General features: G+C 48.5%; 1 protein-coding gene across 1 annotated transcript in view; it reads right to left on the reverse strand.

Moving 5' to 3' along the window:
* Npc1 (NPC intracellular cholesterol transporter 1) overlaps positions 1 to 17,958 on the reverse strand; it is a 54,421-nt gene that overhangs the window by 1,132 nt on the left and 35,331 nt on the right. Inside the window, exons 11-24 of the mRNA XM_016007803.3 lie at positions 16,869 to 16,971; positions 14,319 to 14,508; positions 13,709 to 13,891; positions 12,899 to 13,013; positions 11,617 to 11,744; positions 11,394 to 11,534; positions 10,803 to 10,892; positions 10,234 to 10,424; positions 9,665 to 9,780; positions 9,034 to 9,163; positions 4,661 to 4,861; positions 3,577 to 3,808; positions 2,018 to 2,131; positions 431 to 593 (exon numbers count right to left, since the gene is read on the reverse strand). Coding sequence (XP_015863289.1) covers positions 431 to 593; positions 2,018 to 2,131; positions 3,577 to 3,808; positions 4,661 to 4,861; positions 9,034 to 9,163; positions 9,665 to 9,780; positions 10,234 to 10,424; positions 10,803 to 10,892; positions 11,394 to 11,534; positions 11,617 to 11,744; positions 12,899 to 13,013; positions 13,709 to 13,891; positions 14,319 to 14,508; positions 16,869 to 16,971 — 2,097 coding nt within the window. The remainder of the gene's footprint in view (positions 1 to 430; positions 594 to 2,017; positions 2,132 to 3,576; positions 3,809 to 4,660; positions 4,862 to 9,033; positions 9,164 to 9,664; positions 9,781 to 10,233; positions 10,425 to 10,802; positions 10,893 to 11,393; positions 11,535 to 11,616; positions 11,745 to 12,898; positions 13,014 to 13,708; positions 13,892 to 14,318; positions 14,509 to 16,868; positions 16,972 to 17,958) is intronic.

The raw sequence follows: 17,958 nt of genomic DNA on the forward strand, positions 1-17,958 counted from the left end.
GGCCTCTGTACCGCTGGCAGGGCTGACTGTCTCCTCGTTCATCTCAGGGCAGCAGCCACCAGCCCGAGCCTGATGACCTCCAGGAGCTCCCTTTAGGCTTCTGTTGAAGCCTCCAGAAATAAACAGCAGTGAATGCCTAGTGAAAGAATCTAGCTAACCATAAAGTCCGGGGAGGTTTTACTCTTTCCCTTTACAACTTTGTATGCAGTATGAATTATCAGTACAAATTCAAATACCACACAGGAACGTTCAAGATGAACAATTTTGAGTCAGGGGCTTTCCCCCTAGGCTGGTCTCAAACTTGCTGTAGATGACCTTGAACTCTGGATCCTGAGCGCTGGGACTGGGCTTCTGACACCATGCTCAGCTAATACAATTTTCTTTTAGCAGTATTTTTTCTCCCATGCCTGTGAAAAGTAAGTGCACTTACCTATGTAGCTGAGTAAGACAGGAAGAAATATCAATCCGTGAGTGGCTCCAAGTAAGACCATGGCTAAGTACATCCTGAAGTAAAATATCTCGAAAATTTGAGATTTGGCAAAGGCCAACACCACAATCCCTCCAAATTTTGTAAGCGTGATTCCACTGAATACCTGAAGAGGTAGAAATGACCTGTTAGCACGCTCACACAAACCTGCCCGAGCAGCGGTGTCCAGAGGGTGTGGGGCAGCTGCAGAACTGCCGAGACACGGCTCTCTACCTAGAAGGTTTGCACGAGTTATCTGAAGATGTGTGAGTGCAGATGTGGAGCCGGAGGTTTGCACGAGTTATCTGAGGATGTGTGAGTGCAGATGTGGGGCCAGAGGTTTGCACGAGTTATCTGAGGATGTGTGAGTGCAGATGTGGGGCCAGAGGTTTGCACGAGTTATCTGAGGATGTGTGAGTGCAGATGTGGGGCCAGAGGTTTGCACGAGTTATCTGAAGATGTGTGAGTGCAGATGTGGAGCCGGAGGTTTGCACGAGTTGTCTGAGGACGTGTGAGTGCAGATGTGGGGCCGGAGGCTGACTCTGGGTGTCTTCCTCAGTAGCTCCCCGCCTTATGTGCTGAGACAATCTCTCTGAAATTGGAGCTCAGACAGCTGGACTGGCTGGCCAGTGAACTGCAGGGATCCACCCCTCCGTCTATCAGGGCTGGTGTGACAGGTGTGTACCACTGCGCCCACCCCCTTATGTGGGTGCTGGGGTTCAAACTCAGGTCCTCATGCTTGTGTGGCAAAGAGTTCACTGAATGAGCCTTCTCAGCCCTGGATAAAAATCTTAGAAAAGGTCAGAAGGTAGCTGCCATATGTTTTCCTAGAAAACTGTCTTCTACCTCCAACTATAGTGGCCTTGTTTTTTTGGTTCAAATCACGCAGTATCCGAACCAAGACACATTCTTTACGGAAACTAAATGTAAAAAGATTACGGTGTGGGGGGTGGGCAAGCAGCATGCATGTGAGCTCAGAGGACAACTTTGTGGAGTCATTTCTCACTCTACATTTTTTGACGTGGGTTTTGGAGATCAAAACCAAGCTTGCAGAACAAGCTCCTTTGGCCTGCTGAGCTATCTTACTGGCCTGGGAAATACTTTAAGTATCTGACGTTACAAAGCAAATGTTTAAGTTTTCAATCTACTACTGTTTTCCACAGCGGCCAAGTGACTGATGGGGAGGGAGCACAGGGATAAAGAACTGCATCCAAGACCTCCAGGCATCAACTACAGAGCTCAGTGGACACAGTGACTTAGGAAATCCTCGCCGTCACCACACAGTGCTGGCGTCCAGCTCTCTCGGGTCTAGATTTCCTCAGTGTCCTGTTTAAGCCATCCAGCTGCTTATAAGAGACCACACAAGGACAATTCTGAGGAGCTACAGGTCTGTTCAAGATGTAGCTAGCTATTTAGTGAACTGAAATTTTGTCATTGCTGGAGCTGCCATTTAAGGAATGGATCCAAATTCTGCTTTACCTACTCAATTTGTGTGTCTCTGAGAGGCACCCTGTTGTAGGCCCTACCTCTCCTGGGGCCTAGCATACTCACAGAACTACCCATGTGGGCCAGCGCCTCTTCCGCTCGGCTCACTCGGCTCCCTTTGGTACTCATCGTGAATGCTCTTGTTATATGGCTGCAGAACTCCACAGAAATGCCACAGCTCTGAAATAAAGCATCCCTGTGAGAACAGGTCTTTTTCAGCTGAAAATTCCCCCAACCACAGCAGGGAACTCTGAAGTTCTCTGGGCACTACCCAGAGCTCCACTTAACTGCAGCATCTTGGCTTCGATGGACTTCTCTGGAAACTTTCCAGGGTTACCTATTCTTGCCACTGTGCCAGCACACTTCTTCCTTTGCGTTACCACTCTGAAGGTGTTCTTATCTGAATGTTTACCTTTCATTAACACTTTTCAGGCTCATGTCTTCAATACTTTCTTTTTTTTTTTTTTTGGTTTTTCGAGACAGGGTTTCTCTGTGTAGCTTTGCACCTTTCCTGGAACTCACTTGGTAGCCCAGGCTGGCCTCGAACTCACAAAGATCCACCTGCCTCTGCCTCCCGAGTGCTGGGATTAAAGACGTGCGCCACCACCGCCCAGCTTTGTTGTTGTTTTTCGGGACAAGGTTTCCCCATGTAATCTGGCTGTCCAGAAACTTGCTCTGTAGACCAGGCTGGTCTTAAACTCAGATCCCCTGCCTCTGCCTCTTGAGTGCTGGGTTAAAGGTGTGCGCCACCATGCCTGGCTACATCCTCAATACTTTCTAACAACCTGGCAACTCTACAGGAAGCCTTACAGAATGACCTGGTAAGTACAGCTCAGGCGTCTTGAGGTCGGTAGGCTACAGGGTTCTTGCTTTTCAGACAGAAGCTCATTTAATGTGCTGTGCCCCTAGGGGAGGACTTTGAACTCCTGACCCTCTCACTCTGCCTCTCCGGGCGGGGGCTACAGGTGTGCACTCCAGAGCTTCCGTATGCCGGGGACTGAACTCAGGATTCATCGTCCTGCGCAAGCACTCTACCACACTGAGTGAGTTACCCCAGTCTTTGTTTGTCGTTTTTTGAGACAGGATCTCAATTTGTTCCAGCCAGTTCCAGGCTGGTCTGGAACTCACTGTGTGGTTGAGGCTGGCCTCTAACTGGCAGGAGTCCTATCTCAGCCTCTTGAATGCTGGGATTATAAGGGATTATAAGTGTGTGCCATCACACCAGGTCACGTGGCTTTGTTGTCCTTTCTGAATGATGGAGACAGTGCACCCACACCAGATCATGGAACCACATTTTCACGTCACAGCACCATGAACAACCCTACTCACTACAGCTGCAAAGAGAAGGAGAGAAGATTGCAGCCTTGAACTTGCAAGCCTCCTGCCTCAGCCACCTGAGCGCTGGGATTGCCCGGCTTCAGAAACTGTTACTGTTAGTGAGCTTCCGCTCCAGATGTTCTCAGTGCTCCCTCCGTGCCAGCTGGACTCAAGCCCTCGTCCCATCTCTCCCTGTGCACTAAGAGCAAACGGCAGCCACAGTACTCCAGGCCCCCTGGGAACTTACATGAAACCCAAGGAACAATTCATGCAAGGTCACAGGAAAGTCAGAGTAGAGCAGGACTCACCATCACCAAGTTGACCAAGGAAACAGCATTCAGACTGATGCCCCACAGCCACATAACACCGAACATGTTGACCAGGATCATGGCTATGGTGATACACATGATGACTGCAGACCACAGCTCACAGCCCAGAACCACCAAGGTCACCAGAAATATGGAGCCCAGAGACACACTCAGGTTAAAGATGGTGTCGTCAATAATGGTCAGGTACTGTTCATAGAAGACGTAGAACACGCTGGGGAGGAGAGTCTGGTTAGAGCTCGCATTCCTGGGGTCACCCTCTCTTCCCTGCCACCCTGCAAAGTGAGGAGACTGCTGAAAAGTAACAGACACCCCGGGAAACCACCTGGATCGGCACGATGCACCTAGAGCCACCCAACTATCGTTGAGAGCCACTGACATCCAAAGAACGACTGGAAACTAACTGCAAACGGGTGTTTACATACAGTTTTCAATTACAAGACTAATTCCCTGCTGCCTCATAAAACACTTCCAAAGAATTCCACTGGTTGTTAGGAAAAGAAACAAATGACCCAGTCTGCTCTGGGAACCACCCTGGGCTGTGACACTGTTAGCCAGCTCGGCCTGAGAACTAGGACCCGCACTCCCAACAGCCACACCAAGAGGCTGCCCCCAGAGAGGCGCCATTCTTCAACTGAGATCACGCCTACTGTGTGAGAAAAGCAATCGTTTGTTTGCTCCACCTTCCTTATTTTTCGAGGAAAAAGCAGCAGCAGCAGCAACTAGAAAACAAAAACTCTAACCCCAGCAAATGAAAAGTCTATCAAAGCACTACCCGGGGTCCTGAGCAGGCAGAGGTCCCTGCCAGCTGCTGACTGCATGACTGGCATGTCCCTTGTGTCCCTGCTCTGTGGTGCTTCATGTGTCTCTCTGGGCTGGGGCAGCACACTAAATCCGGTGCCCGTGGTCCCCAGAGCATAGCAGATGCTCCAGCTCTTGGCCTTGCTCACCTCAAATGCCCCACATACACCACTCCTGGCTAAGGGTAAAGCAGGTGTCAGAATGAGAGCTAGGGATCTGCAATCCCACCCCCCACCCGACCCCCAAATAACCCTCCATGCTTTACCTGTACGGGAACACGCGGTAGTTACTCCCCTTAGATCTCATGGTTTCTGTGATGTTACTGGCTACAAGCTGGGCTTTTTTCATGGCATCAATATAGTCAGCAGAGGTCTTAAGTACAGTGTGGTAGGTCATGAAGTAAGTGGCCCCAACGTAAGTGTCATCTCCGATGATGTTAACAGCTGAGCCGTAAGCAGCATGTCCCCTGAGGGCGAGCCAGGGGTGTCAGAAAGGCTATGGTTGAGTGGACTGGTAGGACAAGAGCACTCTGGGTGACCTCCCTCGGAGGTCAGATGGATGAGGAGGCTTTGCCTCATTCATTATCTTACCACTGCGGTCTGTGTGGGGCACAGCCGATACTGTTTCTCCATCCGGTTCCATTCAAAACCAAACATCATGCAGAGCTGACCTGGCACTGCTCTCACAGGGGAAAAGGGGCAAGGACCTGGACTCAAACCCACCCCTCACCTCAGCCCCAACGGCCCCTCTGTGAATGGGCATACCAGCACATGCCCACGGGCTGGGAGTGCGAAATGGGTCAAGGCCAGTGAGGTGTTTGGCATGACACTACACGGGGTACTACTTTGGCTATTACTTTCTAACTGAATTGCAAAGAACTCACATGCTCTGGAAGAAAATTCCAGAATAACCTCGATAATCACGAGCAAAGCAAGTTGTAAGATCTACTCTTCTCTTACTTTTTAGAGGTAGTCTTCACCAGAACTAGCAGAAATCTCAAAACAGACATGACACACACAGGTAAGAAGACTGCTCAAATGTGATTCTTATAAAAATCAAGCACATCATGTGAGTCGTACCACACACATGTGGTAGTCAGCTTTCACCTACAAAAGCTTCCCAATCAATCCTCTTATCTTTACTTTTTCTGGACCAGACAAGGGCCCACATGTTCCTGTCCATGTGGGCAATGGGCAGTGCGGTGGTTTGAATGTAACTGGCCCCTGTAAGCTCACAGGGAGTGGCACTATTAGGAGGTGTGGTTTGTTGGGGGAAGTGTGTCACTGTGGAGGTGGGTTTTGAGGTCTCCTATGCTTAAGATACTGCCCAGTGTCTGAGTTCTCTTCCTGCCGCCTGCAGATCAAAGATGTAGAATTCTCAGCTCCTTCTCCAGCACCATGTCTGCCCACATGCCAGCATGTCCTACCATGATGATGATGGACTAAACCTCTGAAACTGTAAGCCGGCCCAATGAAATGTTTTCCTTTATAAGAGTTGCCACCGTCATGGTTGGCTCCCAAAATAAAAACAGAAGTAGGTACCAGGGACTGGAGTGTTGCTGTGATAGGCCTGACCATGCTTTTCTTTGGAGGAATTTAGACTTTGGGACAGGAAATCAGTGGAATATTTTAAGCAATGCTTAATGGGCCATATTAGTAGGAGCATGGAAGACAGTGGTACTGAGGGTGATTTGAACTGTGGGAGCCTGGCTCAAGAGGTTTCAGAGGAGAAGAATATTAATATGCGGCCTAGAGATTGTTCTTGTGATATTTTGATAAAGAATGTAGTTGCCTTTTGCCCTTGCCTGAAAAGTCTGCCTGAGCCTAAAGTGAAGAGTTTGGATTAACTGCATTGGCAGAGGAAATCTGAGAACAGCCTAGTAACCTCTGTTGTGTGATTACTAGTGTTAACTTTAAAGAGGATTTGTAATGAAAAGGAGCAAGCTGAGCACGGAAAAATACAAAATGTACAATTTGAAGAGAAAAAGGCCACCATAAGTGGAATGGAGCTAAGCCAAGGAGATAAACAGATAAAGAAATGGAATAAAGGGAGTGGTGACCTCAGGGCAAGATCCCACCCAGCTAAGCTTCCAACTTGTGAAAAGGGACTAAAGAAAAAGTTTTAGAACCTGGTGTGGTGATGCACATCTTTAATCCTAGCACTCAGGAGGCAGAGGCAAGCGGGTCTCTAAGTTTGAGGCCAGCCTATTCTACAGATCAAGTTCCAGGACAGCTAAGCTTAGGCAGTGAAGGAAACCATGGAAAACAGAAAGCTGGTGAAGATGTAATTGAACTGGGGAACATGTCCCAGCCCCAGCAAGCAGCAGAACATGGCAGCTTTGGCCACATGGTTCTGGCTTTAGAGTCAAGGATGGAAGAAATGGGTTATAGAATCTTCCTCCATGACCAAGGAAGGCCATTGAGGCCACATGTGTGTCAGGGGTGTCCCTGAACGGAGACCTACAGAGGCCACTGTGTGAAGCTGTGAAGGTAAAGCATGGATTGCCTTGGAGACCCCAAGATGCTGTAGATGCCAGAGCTGTGGGGTACCTGCCAAGGAAAGCTGCTAACAGGGGGTGGAACCAGCCCAAGGGAAAGAAGTGTGCTGCAGTCAACAAAGCTAAAAGGAGTTGGAGATCTGGAAAGCATTTTGACATCACATGGAGATGCAGAGTTTGGAGTTTGCTGTGGGATGTCGTTCTGTATGCTGTGAATATGTGTTGATTCTGCAGGACACAGAGAGAAGCGACTTAGAGACTCTAGGCATATAAGCTGAAGATAGATGCCCCAACATTGCAGAGGAACTTTGGGTGACTGTCTAGCTGTCTCTGTCATTCTAGATTTTTGGAAGTTGCTTACAATGCACTTCCTGTTTACTTAGGTACTAGTATATCCTTCTGGGTCTTGAATGTAGTTGAAGACTAAATAGTTATAATTTTCCTTACTCATAATAAAAGATAAATTAGATATGAAACTTTAGGCTCACAAATATAGGATAGATGATAGAATATTTTCTTTAATTTTGCCAAATACAAACAGACTAGATATTGTAACTGTAATTCTTGCTTGATAACTGTTTGTTATATGTAATTTTACTATGTTAAAGTTAAAACTTTCCTTTTTGATTAGATAGAAAAGGGGAAGTGCTGTGGAAAGTCATTCTGTATGCTGTAAATGTGTTGCTCTCATTGGCTGATAAATAAAATGCTGATTGGCCAGTAGCCAGGCAGGAAGTATAGGCAGGGCAAGCAGACAAGGAGAATTCTGGGAAGAGGAAGGCTGAGTCAGGAGTTGCCAGACACAGAGGAGGCAAGATGACAAGGCAGAACTGAGAAAAGGTACCAAGCCACGTGGCTAAACATAGATAAGAATTATGGGCTAATTAAAGTGTAAGAGCCAGTCAGTAATAAGACTGAGCTCATGGCTAAGCAGTTATAATTAATATAAGCCTCTGTGTGCTTACTTGGGGGATGAGAGTGGGAGAGATTTGTCCTGACCACTGGCCAGCCAGAACACAGGAAAACTTCTGACTATAGGAGTTTGCCCAGCTGGTTTTTGGTCTTTGGTCTAGTATTTCCTCAATATGCTCCATTTCCTATGTTTTGGAATGGTAATGTATATCCTGTGTCATTATATGTTGGAAGTATGTGATCTGATTTTTCATTTTGATTTTACAGGGGGTTACAGTTAAGAGATTGCATAAATCTCAGAAGAGACTTGGAACTTTAGGCTTTTAAATACATTTGAAACTATTATAGATTATGGGAACTTTTTGAAGTTGGACTAAATAAATTTTGCATTATGATATTGTTACAAGCCTATGGGAGCCCGGGAGTGGAATGTGGTGGTTAGAATGTAATTAGCCCCCATAAGCATGTAAAGGGTGGCACTATTAGGAGGTGTGGCCTTGTTGGAGGAAGTTTGTCACTATAGGGAGCAGGCTTTAAGGTTTTCTGTGTTCAAGCCATGCCCAGTGTGGATACAATCTCATTCTGCTGCCTGTGGATCAAGATGTAGAACTCTCAGCTCCTTCCCCAGCACCATGTCTGCTTGCACATTGCCATGTCCCACCAAGATGATAATGGACCGAACCTCTGAAACTGTAAGACACCCAATTAAATGTTTTCCTTTATAAGAGTTGCTGTGGTTATGGTGTCTCTTCACAGCAATAGAAACCTAACTAAGACAGGTGGTCTGGCTGGCTGAGGATTCAGACAGCTCATACTTTCACATGGCTGGGGTAGCAGGGGTTAGAAGAACCTAAACCTTAAAGTGTGGCAACATTACCAAAGCAGAGATGCTGTTCCTTCAGCCCACTGGCACAATGGGACTGCCATGGGCCTCTAACTCTCCAGGGTGTCCACCCTGGCCTCTGCCCCTTCGTGATATGCACAGGAATCTGCCTCCATCCACATACCCAGGGTCAGGACAGGAACCACAGCATGGAAAATGAGTGCCCAGTGAGGATTAAATCTGCTGAAAACTGATGAGTTTTCTTTAAACGGGGTCTTTGCTTTTACAGGACTGAGACAGGTAGAGAAGAGGCCCTTCCCCACAAGCCTATTCATGCAGACTCTGTCTCCTATTTCAAGTTAAAGCTACGGTGGATGCTTATCTGGCAGGGCTCTGCAGCACTTACCCTTTGCCACACTTGGGGTTGGGGTTATCGGAAAGGAACATGGGCAGGAATTTCATGAACTCTTTCCCTTGAGGCCTCTGTTTGCCCTCTGGAGTCAGAGGTCTGCAGCGGACACAGGTTGGGTCAATCACTGGCAACAGAGGAGAGCCAATCATTAGAAAAATGAGCCTCAAGATTTAAACAAAAACAACAGTAACAACAAACACTTAAGATGAGGTACAATGCTTTCCTGCACCCTTCCCTCCTTCAGATGCTTCAGCTCCGTGTGATTTCATAGTGCAATAAACACCAGACCCACGTCATTTCATCAAACCATCCAGCAAACCCTCCTGAAGGAGGCGCCCTGTTCCGAGGAACACCAAACAGCACAGGACTGTCAGCTTTCATGGAGAAAATTAACATGGTCTGCACAAGATGAGAGGCCTGATGGGGACCCGGGTGTCCTGGATCTGCAGTCCTGAGCCAGGGCATGTGCATGCATGGCTCAGGAGAAGGATACCGACAAAGGGAAGGAGATGCAGCCCCAACACGGACAACAGGCACAAACTAAGGCAAAGTGAAATGGTTAAGGGATGCTACCATTTTTCTGAAATAAAAAAAAGGAAAGCTCTAGAAAAGGAGATCAAAGTACCAGAGGCGTTGCAAAACTGGTGGGTGGCATTGTAGAGTCTGCAGCAGGAGGACTGTGGCGTGATCCAGTCAAAGTAATCGTCAATCCAGGACGAGGGGGCAAAGCCTATGCGGGTGCTGAGAAAAGGAGAAAACGGCTGACTTGGGGGACTCCCTGGAGACTTCAGTCCTTCTCTCCCCTGTGGCACTGCTGCACTGGCGTGACTGGACACAAACCTTCAAGACGATGCGTGGCCAACGCGCCTGCTCTGTGCACAGGAAACCTGGTCTAACAGACTTTTTGAAATACAACAACAAAAAGCAACTTTCCCAAGAAAATCTGTTTTTAGTGAGAAATTCCAGGCCTGAGTTGATTCTGGCCAAGAGTTCCTCCTTTGGCCTGTTTGTGCTAAAAGACCAAAGCTAGACACGGCGATGCACAGCTGGTCTGCAGCCCTAACTCCCAGGAGCCTGAGACGGGACAAGCTCCGAGTTCAAGACTGGCCTGGGCTACACAGGGAGACCCTATCTCAAAATAAACACATCAAAGAGAAAAAGAAGTACAAAGGACCAGGCAGTCCTGATACTGACTAGGCGTCCAGCTCGGCTGCGTTAAATATCTGCTGTACCAGGGAGTCATTGTCACAGCCCATGCCGCCGCACACCATGTTCTGCCCTCTGTGGGTAGTGTAGTTATGACCTTCCTCCAGGACAAAGTACACAGGCGGACCCGAGTGCAGGTACTGCCCGAGTGACTTGAAATAATCGATCACGTAGGAATCCTGAAAGAAGACCAAAGAAGAGAAGAGTATGTTTGGAGGGAACAAAAGGAGATGGAGACTACTAAGATAAAAGAGGGACCCCGAGCCGCCAACCTAGACTCATGGTTCTCGTCCCCAGGTCCCAGTGTGCACTGTTGCTAAGCCCCAACCAGAGGGGACCTCATGAGGTGACCTCAGGAGACTGGCTGCTCCATCCCTAAGGCTGTGCCATGAAGAACGGTGTGAGTTCATAGGGCCAGTGGCCCGCTCCAGCAGAGCCCTGGAGGTCACTGTCGCCCCTTACATGATCTGCATGCAGAAGCGAGCATTAGCACCCACACACATGCTCTGAAAACGACTCATCATCAGCTAAAAGCTAAAGAAAAGAAAGCGCCTTACATTTGGCATTGAGAGAGACTGATCCAATCCGATTTCTACTTTGTTCACGACTGCAATGCTGAATGACAGAACACCCACAAACACAGCTACCTGGAAGGAAAAGCAAATGGCAAGACACCAGCTGCTAATGTAACAAAAAACTGAAGAACAGAAATAAAACCTCACAGACAAAAGACATGGTACTGTTTTCTTTTTGGTGGTATGAGAGGCTGAACCCCATGCCTTGCATAAGGCTGGGCAAGCACTCTACCACTGAACTGCACTCCCAGTCCAAAGCCAGACTTTGCTAGAGTAAGACAGAAAATCCAAGGGCAGCCCAGCGGTGGTGGCGCACACCTTTACTCCCAGCACTCGGGAGGCAGAGGCAGGCAGATCTCTGTGAGTTCGAGGCCAGCCTGGTCTACAGAGAAAGCTCATCTCAAAAAACAAAAGCAAACAAACAAAGAAGCCGCAGAAAGGACCTCGCTACCGTACTGCTTGCCTCTGTACTTTGGCAGTGTGTTAACAGTGATTGGGATCGCCATCCCAAGCCTCAGCAGGCGTGTGGCACAGCTGTGGAGGAAGACAGAGAAACCACAGAAAAGTCCGCACCACAATTGGTCGCAGCCAGTCCTTCATCAGAAGGGGGGCAAAGGAGTTCTTGAAGAAGCGGAACAGGTAGCTCTCGGAGGCCTGGGTGCCTCTTCCGTCGTCAGCACCTCTGACACAGCACAGGATGTCCAGCCGGTTTTTCTGAGGGTACAGAGAGGACGAGGATGTGGAAAGACCCTTGACATGACCCAGACTTTAGACTCACACAGATCCTGGATCTTACCTCTTGCCTCTTAATATCTAAGCCCAAGAGGCTCACAAAGCAGGTAATCTGAAGGAGGAAGTCGATGAGGACCGCCATGCCCGCAAACAGAGAGAAGGTGTGGACGGCCGGCATCGAGGACAGCGCCCCTGCAGGGAGAGGAAGGCAGTCACACCACTTGGAGGACTGCGGCTCTCGGGGCCATGCACATATGACCCACACGATACCCATCATTTTAGGATCAAAACTATTCTTAATAGGTCGTCAGTATTTAATAGTGGAATAAGGTTTAAACAAAAATCTAGATTCGCCATATCATTTAGGGCTTAAAAAAAATCAAACTTTGTGATGCTGGGCTGGTCACATGATCCTACAAACCAACGCAGGCATCTGCCTCTTTAGATGGGACGTGTGCCGTCCTGAGGATGCCAAAGCAAACGGTAAAGTCTGCTGAGGTCGGGCTGATGCTGAGGCTCCATCTCCGCTGCCACCATGGGCACACGCCTGCCCTGCTTTCCTTAGAAGAAAAGTGAAATCCTCGTTCCCTGCGGCACCTGTGCCTATCAGGGGCACAGTGAAGACCACAGGCTTCAAAGATTCTCCCTGTAGAAATGCAGAGCGGCGAGGAGCCAGCATGAAAGCTAACTCGCCTGCAAAGGCCCGTGTAAGAGCTGGCGGTCATGTGGGCACTGCGGCCTGTGGCCTCAGACAAGGAGAGACTGGGTCTCCTCAGCACAGACTTGCAGCCGCATCCAGCCTCTACAAGGACCGAGTCAGTGTCTCTGTGGACACTTTGGAGACGGGCGGGGCCGGCAGCATCACTACTCAGTGAGGGCTCTGCACCGAGGACTCCCCGAGGAACCGGCTCATTCTGGCTCCTCGTACTGAGGCACTACACGCAGCTCTGCTCAGTAACGAGCCTGTTGCCCGGGGAGCTTGTGTTCAGGGAGGAAGTGCGTCTGGAAACAAAGGCAGAGGCTCCTGTATGCCAATGTGTGTGGCACTGCCAAGGTCTCCGAGGCCACACAGGGACGCCATCGTCCAACACCAACACATGCTACAGGCACAAGAAGCGGAGGAGGCAGAAGAGCCCCAGTCTCTGTCATCTTGAATCCCAGCATCACTGCTCTCCTGGGACGCACAGCAGAGAGAGCACTTGAGAGCTGACTCCCGAGACACTGCCAATCCCCAGACATTGCGGTCCAGCAGGCGGCACTCCAATATGGAACAGCTCACAAACGGGAGCAGCCCAGGGCCATCGTCAGATACCCAGCAAGCTAGAGCACAACCCACAGACAATTACCAAAGAAGAAGGCCGAGGTCTCAGAAAAGGATGACAGGAACATTGTAGGGGCCACTTCCCCGAGGATCCGGCCCAGCTGCTGGTCCAGGGTCTCCTCCTGAAGACGCTCATCTCTCTTGAAGCAAAGAAAAATGCACTGTTACAATTTCTCTGCAACAGAAACGCCATCTCGCTCCTGTCTAGTGTTACCTCGGGGTAACGGGGGGGGGGGGGGGTATGGCTGGATGAGCAGCTGCAGCAGCTAGGCCGGTGAACTGCCCAGCCACTCCGCCTGGTGAACTGGAGATCACCAACCCGGGCTCAGGCCATCAGACAACCCCTGGCACGTGGGTTGCAGGAGGGTGGATGCCACTCAGTCTCCACTCAGACGAGGACGGACCCCAGGCAACCGAGACCGCGTTCTACAACGGCAGACTGTGTGGCCCCTGTGCCGTCAGCGGTGCCTCAGGACACCGCAAATCTGCTGTGTGTCTGGAATCAATTTAACATCACTCATACTTGAAATGATTTCCTTGGTGTCAGTTCTTAGAAACACATGTGAAAATGGTATTTAATACCAAATTCTTATTTTCTATCTGTTCATACATCAAAGAACGGGCTGATTCTTGGTCCCACGATATGCATGACAAATCAGAGACACCAAGGAGCTGCTGAGGAAAAGGATGTGAAGCTGTTTGTATTGTTATAGGCAGTGGGGCGGTGTGTGTGTGTGTGTGTGTGTGTGTGTGTGTGTGGTGTGTACTTGCTGGGCAGGCATTCACAAACACCAGAGCCTGGAAGTCTGAGCTCCCTGAGGCGACGAACACTTACCTGGTAGGTCTGCACCAGAATGAAGATGTTGTCCACCCCGACAGCCAGCACCAAGAATGGGATGACTTCGATGACAATGAGGGTCAGTGGCATCCCCATGTAGCTGAAGATGCCCAGGGAGCAGGCCACTGAGCTCAGCACTATCAGGATCCCCGCGATGCCCAGCGAGATTTTAGAGTCCACCTGATATCAGGCAAAGGCAGAGGTCATCAGAGAGCTCTTTGTCCTGCCTGTTACAGGGTCTGTCCAAAACAGGAGTTAAACGTGCAGTCCACAGTGCGAGAGGACACAGAAAAACTTCCAGGTTTCTCCCTAACAACAAAGTTCATGCGCTCACAGGCGATGGCATGGGCAAACAGGAAAAAAACAAAACAAAACAAAAACGCAGTTTACGTGAAGTAAACCTGAGGTTTACAGTGAAGAACCCAGATGCAGAAGACAGAAAGCGCCCCTGTCAGCGCGATGTTCACTGAGACCCCACCACACACGAGGCAGCTTTGGGAAGTGAATTAGTAAGGAGAGGAAACGTGGCACCCACAGTTCATACTGTCATTTCTAGCACAGCTATTCACGGCCTCTAGCACCCACCCCACGTGCCCCTCACACGTACCAGAAGCCTGCTGCAGCTCTGGATGTGTCCCAAGGCCAGGGAGATGTACAGGAACATGATGGCGTAGCTGATGGCAATGGTGAACACGTCACTCTTACTTTCCCGATTGAGCTCGTCTTCAATGCTTCGCTCAGCGATGAAAGAGATGGTCAGATTGGGATTCCTGTAGTTTTCCACAAACCTAATAAACCTAAAGAGTAAACAAGTTTTTACATTTTTAATTAAAAACTACACAATAGTTGAGTAAGAGCAGTCTCAACATTCATGACAAACGCCATCCTGCTTAACTCTGCCCAGGAGCCTGGGGAGATGCCCTGAGACTGTGAGCAAATTCCAGCTGCTGACCGGTCTGCCTTTTGTGGTGATGTGGAGCCCCAAACACAAGACCCTGGGCATCCTAAGGTCAGCGCTCCACCCCTAACTGTAACCCCAGTCCTGAAATTCTACTGTTCTACTGTACTGTTCAGAAGATGTTTAAAATTGGCTCACGGTTTTGCTGTATTTTGTTTGTTTGTTTGTTTGTTTGTTTGGTTTGGTTTTCAGAGACACCACTCATTATAAGCCCAAGCTGGTCTAGGATTTCTGAGTTCAGTGATCCCTTTGCCTCAGCCTGAAGACTGGGGTCACTGGCATCACCACCATGGCAGGCTTAATGAATACACACTCACAGAGCAAAGTTTTAAGGGCAGATATAGAAGTTCAACACCACTGTAGATCCCATCTGATTTCTTATTATGATGACTATCGGACATCATAAGCGGCTTCTAAAGTTCACATGCAATTGCAAGGCCAAGCAGCCATAACAGACTAAGATGCACAAAGAAGGACTCCCATTTTCTAATTCCAAACTTAGCACAGCGATCAAGAAAGTGTGACACCGGCATAGTACAGACAGACAGACAGACAGACAGACAGACAAAACCATGACAGCAAGACCTACGGACATACTGTGTCTGATGAAGATGCCATGACCACTCCACCGTGGAGAGAAAATGGTTCAAGACAATGAGATGACTAGCTATAAGCAAAGAGTGAAGCTGATCCTTACCTCATGCCATACACAAGAATTAATGGGCTGGGAGTGGGGGTGTAGGGGCTAGCCTGGGCTCTATAGCAAAACCTGGTCTCAAACCAAGGGCTGTGTGTGTAGCTCCATGGCAAAACATTTGCCTAGGATAGAGGCCTTGGTGTGAAAGATTCAAATGGATCAAGCAGAGGAGTTAACATTATAAAATTCTCAGAAGAAAACACAAGAATAAATCTGTCATTGTGTTGGATCATGGATACATGAAAAGTAAGGCAATGCAAGGAAAAATCTGACCTTCAAAAGCGTAAAGCGGGAGAACCACAGAAATGGAGGAAATATCTTGAAATCACATATCTGATAAGGGACTGACTTCTACCTAGAATATATATCAGAATTTTACAACTCTAAATAATAAAAAATACAGACAATCCAATTAAAGGGGGGCAAAAGGATATGGAGAAAAAGTTCATGAAAAGATGCTTGAGATTTTTTTATCAAGAAAATGCAAACCACAGGGCTGGCTCCCATGGTGGAGCACCCGCTGAGCATGCGTGGAAACCTGGGTTCTGCCCCTGGGTCTGCGCAAAACAGGTGGTGCAAGCCTGTGATCCTAGCACTCGGGAGGCGGAGGCTAGAGGGTCAGAAGTTCAAAACCATCCTCCACTACACAGCAGGTTCAAGGCCAGTCTGGGCCACACAGGACAGTCTAAAATCACAAAAAAGAAATCAGAAAACGTTGCTCAGTGCCACTCATCGGAACAGCCAGCATGAAAAGGTCAAATAAAGCATGCAAGCACAGATGAGCATCACCACATAGTGGAATCCACCAATCAGTCTTCAAGCAGTTAAAAGCAGGGTTACGGTAAGACCCAGTGATTCTGTTCCTACGGAGATAAGTCTGTCTCCAAAGGAAATGAAAATAGGTCTGATAAAAGTGCATATACAAACATGCACAGAGCCATTCTTCAGAACAGTCCAAAGACTGATGCAGCCCAAATGTGTGTCAATGACAAATGCACAAGTAAAATGTGGTGTGATTATACAGTGGAGCAGTTGGACAAAAACGAGCAACAAAGCATTGACAGTTCACTATATGGACAACCTTGAACACATGAGGGGAGGCAGGGAAAGCCAGACGTGAAAGTCCACGTATATAAACCATATACAACATTTCATGGCAGTAAGGTCTATGAGGACAAAAGGCAGATTTGTGGTTGCCTAGTGCTGTGGGTGAGAGGCTGAGGAGACGGGGTGGGCAGGACAGCTAAAGGGAACATTATTTATGCTAACAGAACATTGGACTGGCTGAGGGAAGCCTTAAATGGAATACTCAAAATAAGTGGACTGTACAAAGGTGTATGAATATGTCTGTATTCTTGCACATAAATACCTGTTTAAACCGCCTGCTTCTAGGTAAATTTGTTCAAAGACTTCTTAGTATAGCTACTACCAAGTGAAAACGATCCCATAACTCAGATCTCAGGTGCACACACTGCCCACGTCCAGCCCCATGAGTGACTCACTCTTTCTCCCAGGCCTGGGCCCTCTGGAGCTTCTCTGTGTCGTTATAGTAATTGCTGACAGGGAAGGTGATCACAAGCGCCGTGGCATTATTGTAGTTCTGATCTAGAAAGCAAAAATGTGACATCAAAGAGCTGAGTATGAGCATGCAAAGTCAGAGAAACCACAGTCCACTGCTGATCTTCCACTGGAGCTCCCTCTGTGAGCAGGAGCCACAGAGCAGGCCTGAGCTAGCTCAGCTAACATACAAACGCAAAGGTTCCGACAGTCGTCATTCAGGAAGAACCGCCTCCGTTAAAGACAAGGAAGCATCAATTCTTGGTATTTTCCTCTTTTACGCTTCTTTTTATTAATTATACATAATGCGCCTTACTTCAATATTTTTCATACATGTCTATGATGTATTTTCAACACATGACGCCCAGTGACCTCTGCTGCACTTCCCACTCCTGCCGACCCCACCTCTGCTTTTCTAGTCCCTCTCGTACTTTCAGATGAGGTTTCTATAGGTAGCCAGGCTAACCTGTAACTCACTCTGTAGCCCAGGCTGGCCTTGAAGTCACAGAGATCCACCTGCCTCTGCCTCCTGAGTACTGGGATCAAAGGCGTGCGCCACCATGCTGGCCAATGATGTTTGTGTGTGGACAATGGTGGTTCTTAGTGACAGTGTGTGGACAGTGGTGGTTCTTAGTGACAGTGTGTGGACAGTGGTGGTTCTTAGTGACAGTGTGTGGACAGTGGTGGTTCTTAGTGACAGTGTGTGGACAGTGGTGGTTCTTAGTGACAGTGTGTGGACAGTGGTGGTTCTTAGTGACAGTGTGTGCACTGTAGAAACTTCAAAGTAGGCAGAGATGTTTTGTTCTATTCTAGTTCTCCTCCTCAGGCTGTGGCCAGCCAGCTGCCAACAGTTTCACACACAACCACACACAAGCAGACACATGTGTATTCTCTTTCTTCTTTTCACAGAGAGTGACATCTACTCTCCAACAGTATAAAGTTATGTATATTGGAACCTACTGCATTACATCTGAGAACTTTGGAGGCTGAGGAAGGTAAGCCTGTGGCTAGTCGGGCCACCTGGTCAAGTTCTAG

This window comes from Peromyscus maniculatus, chromosome 19 (assembly GCF_049852395.1).
Source record: "Peromyscus maniculatus bairdii isolate BWxNUB_F1_BW_parent chromosome 19, HU_Pman_BW_mat_3.1, whole genome shotgun sequence".
NCBI classification, from domain to species: domain Eukaryota; kingdom Metazoa; phylum Chordata; class Mammalia; order Rodentia; family Cricetidae; genus Peromyscus; species Peromyscus maniculatus.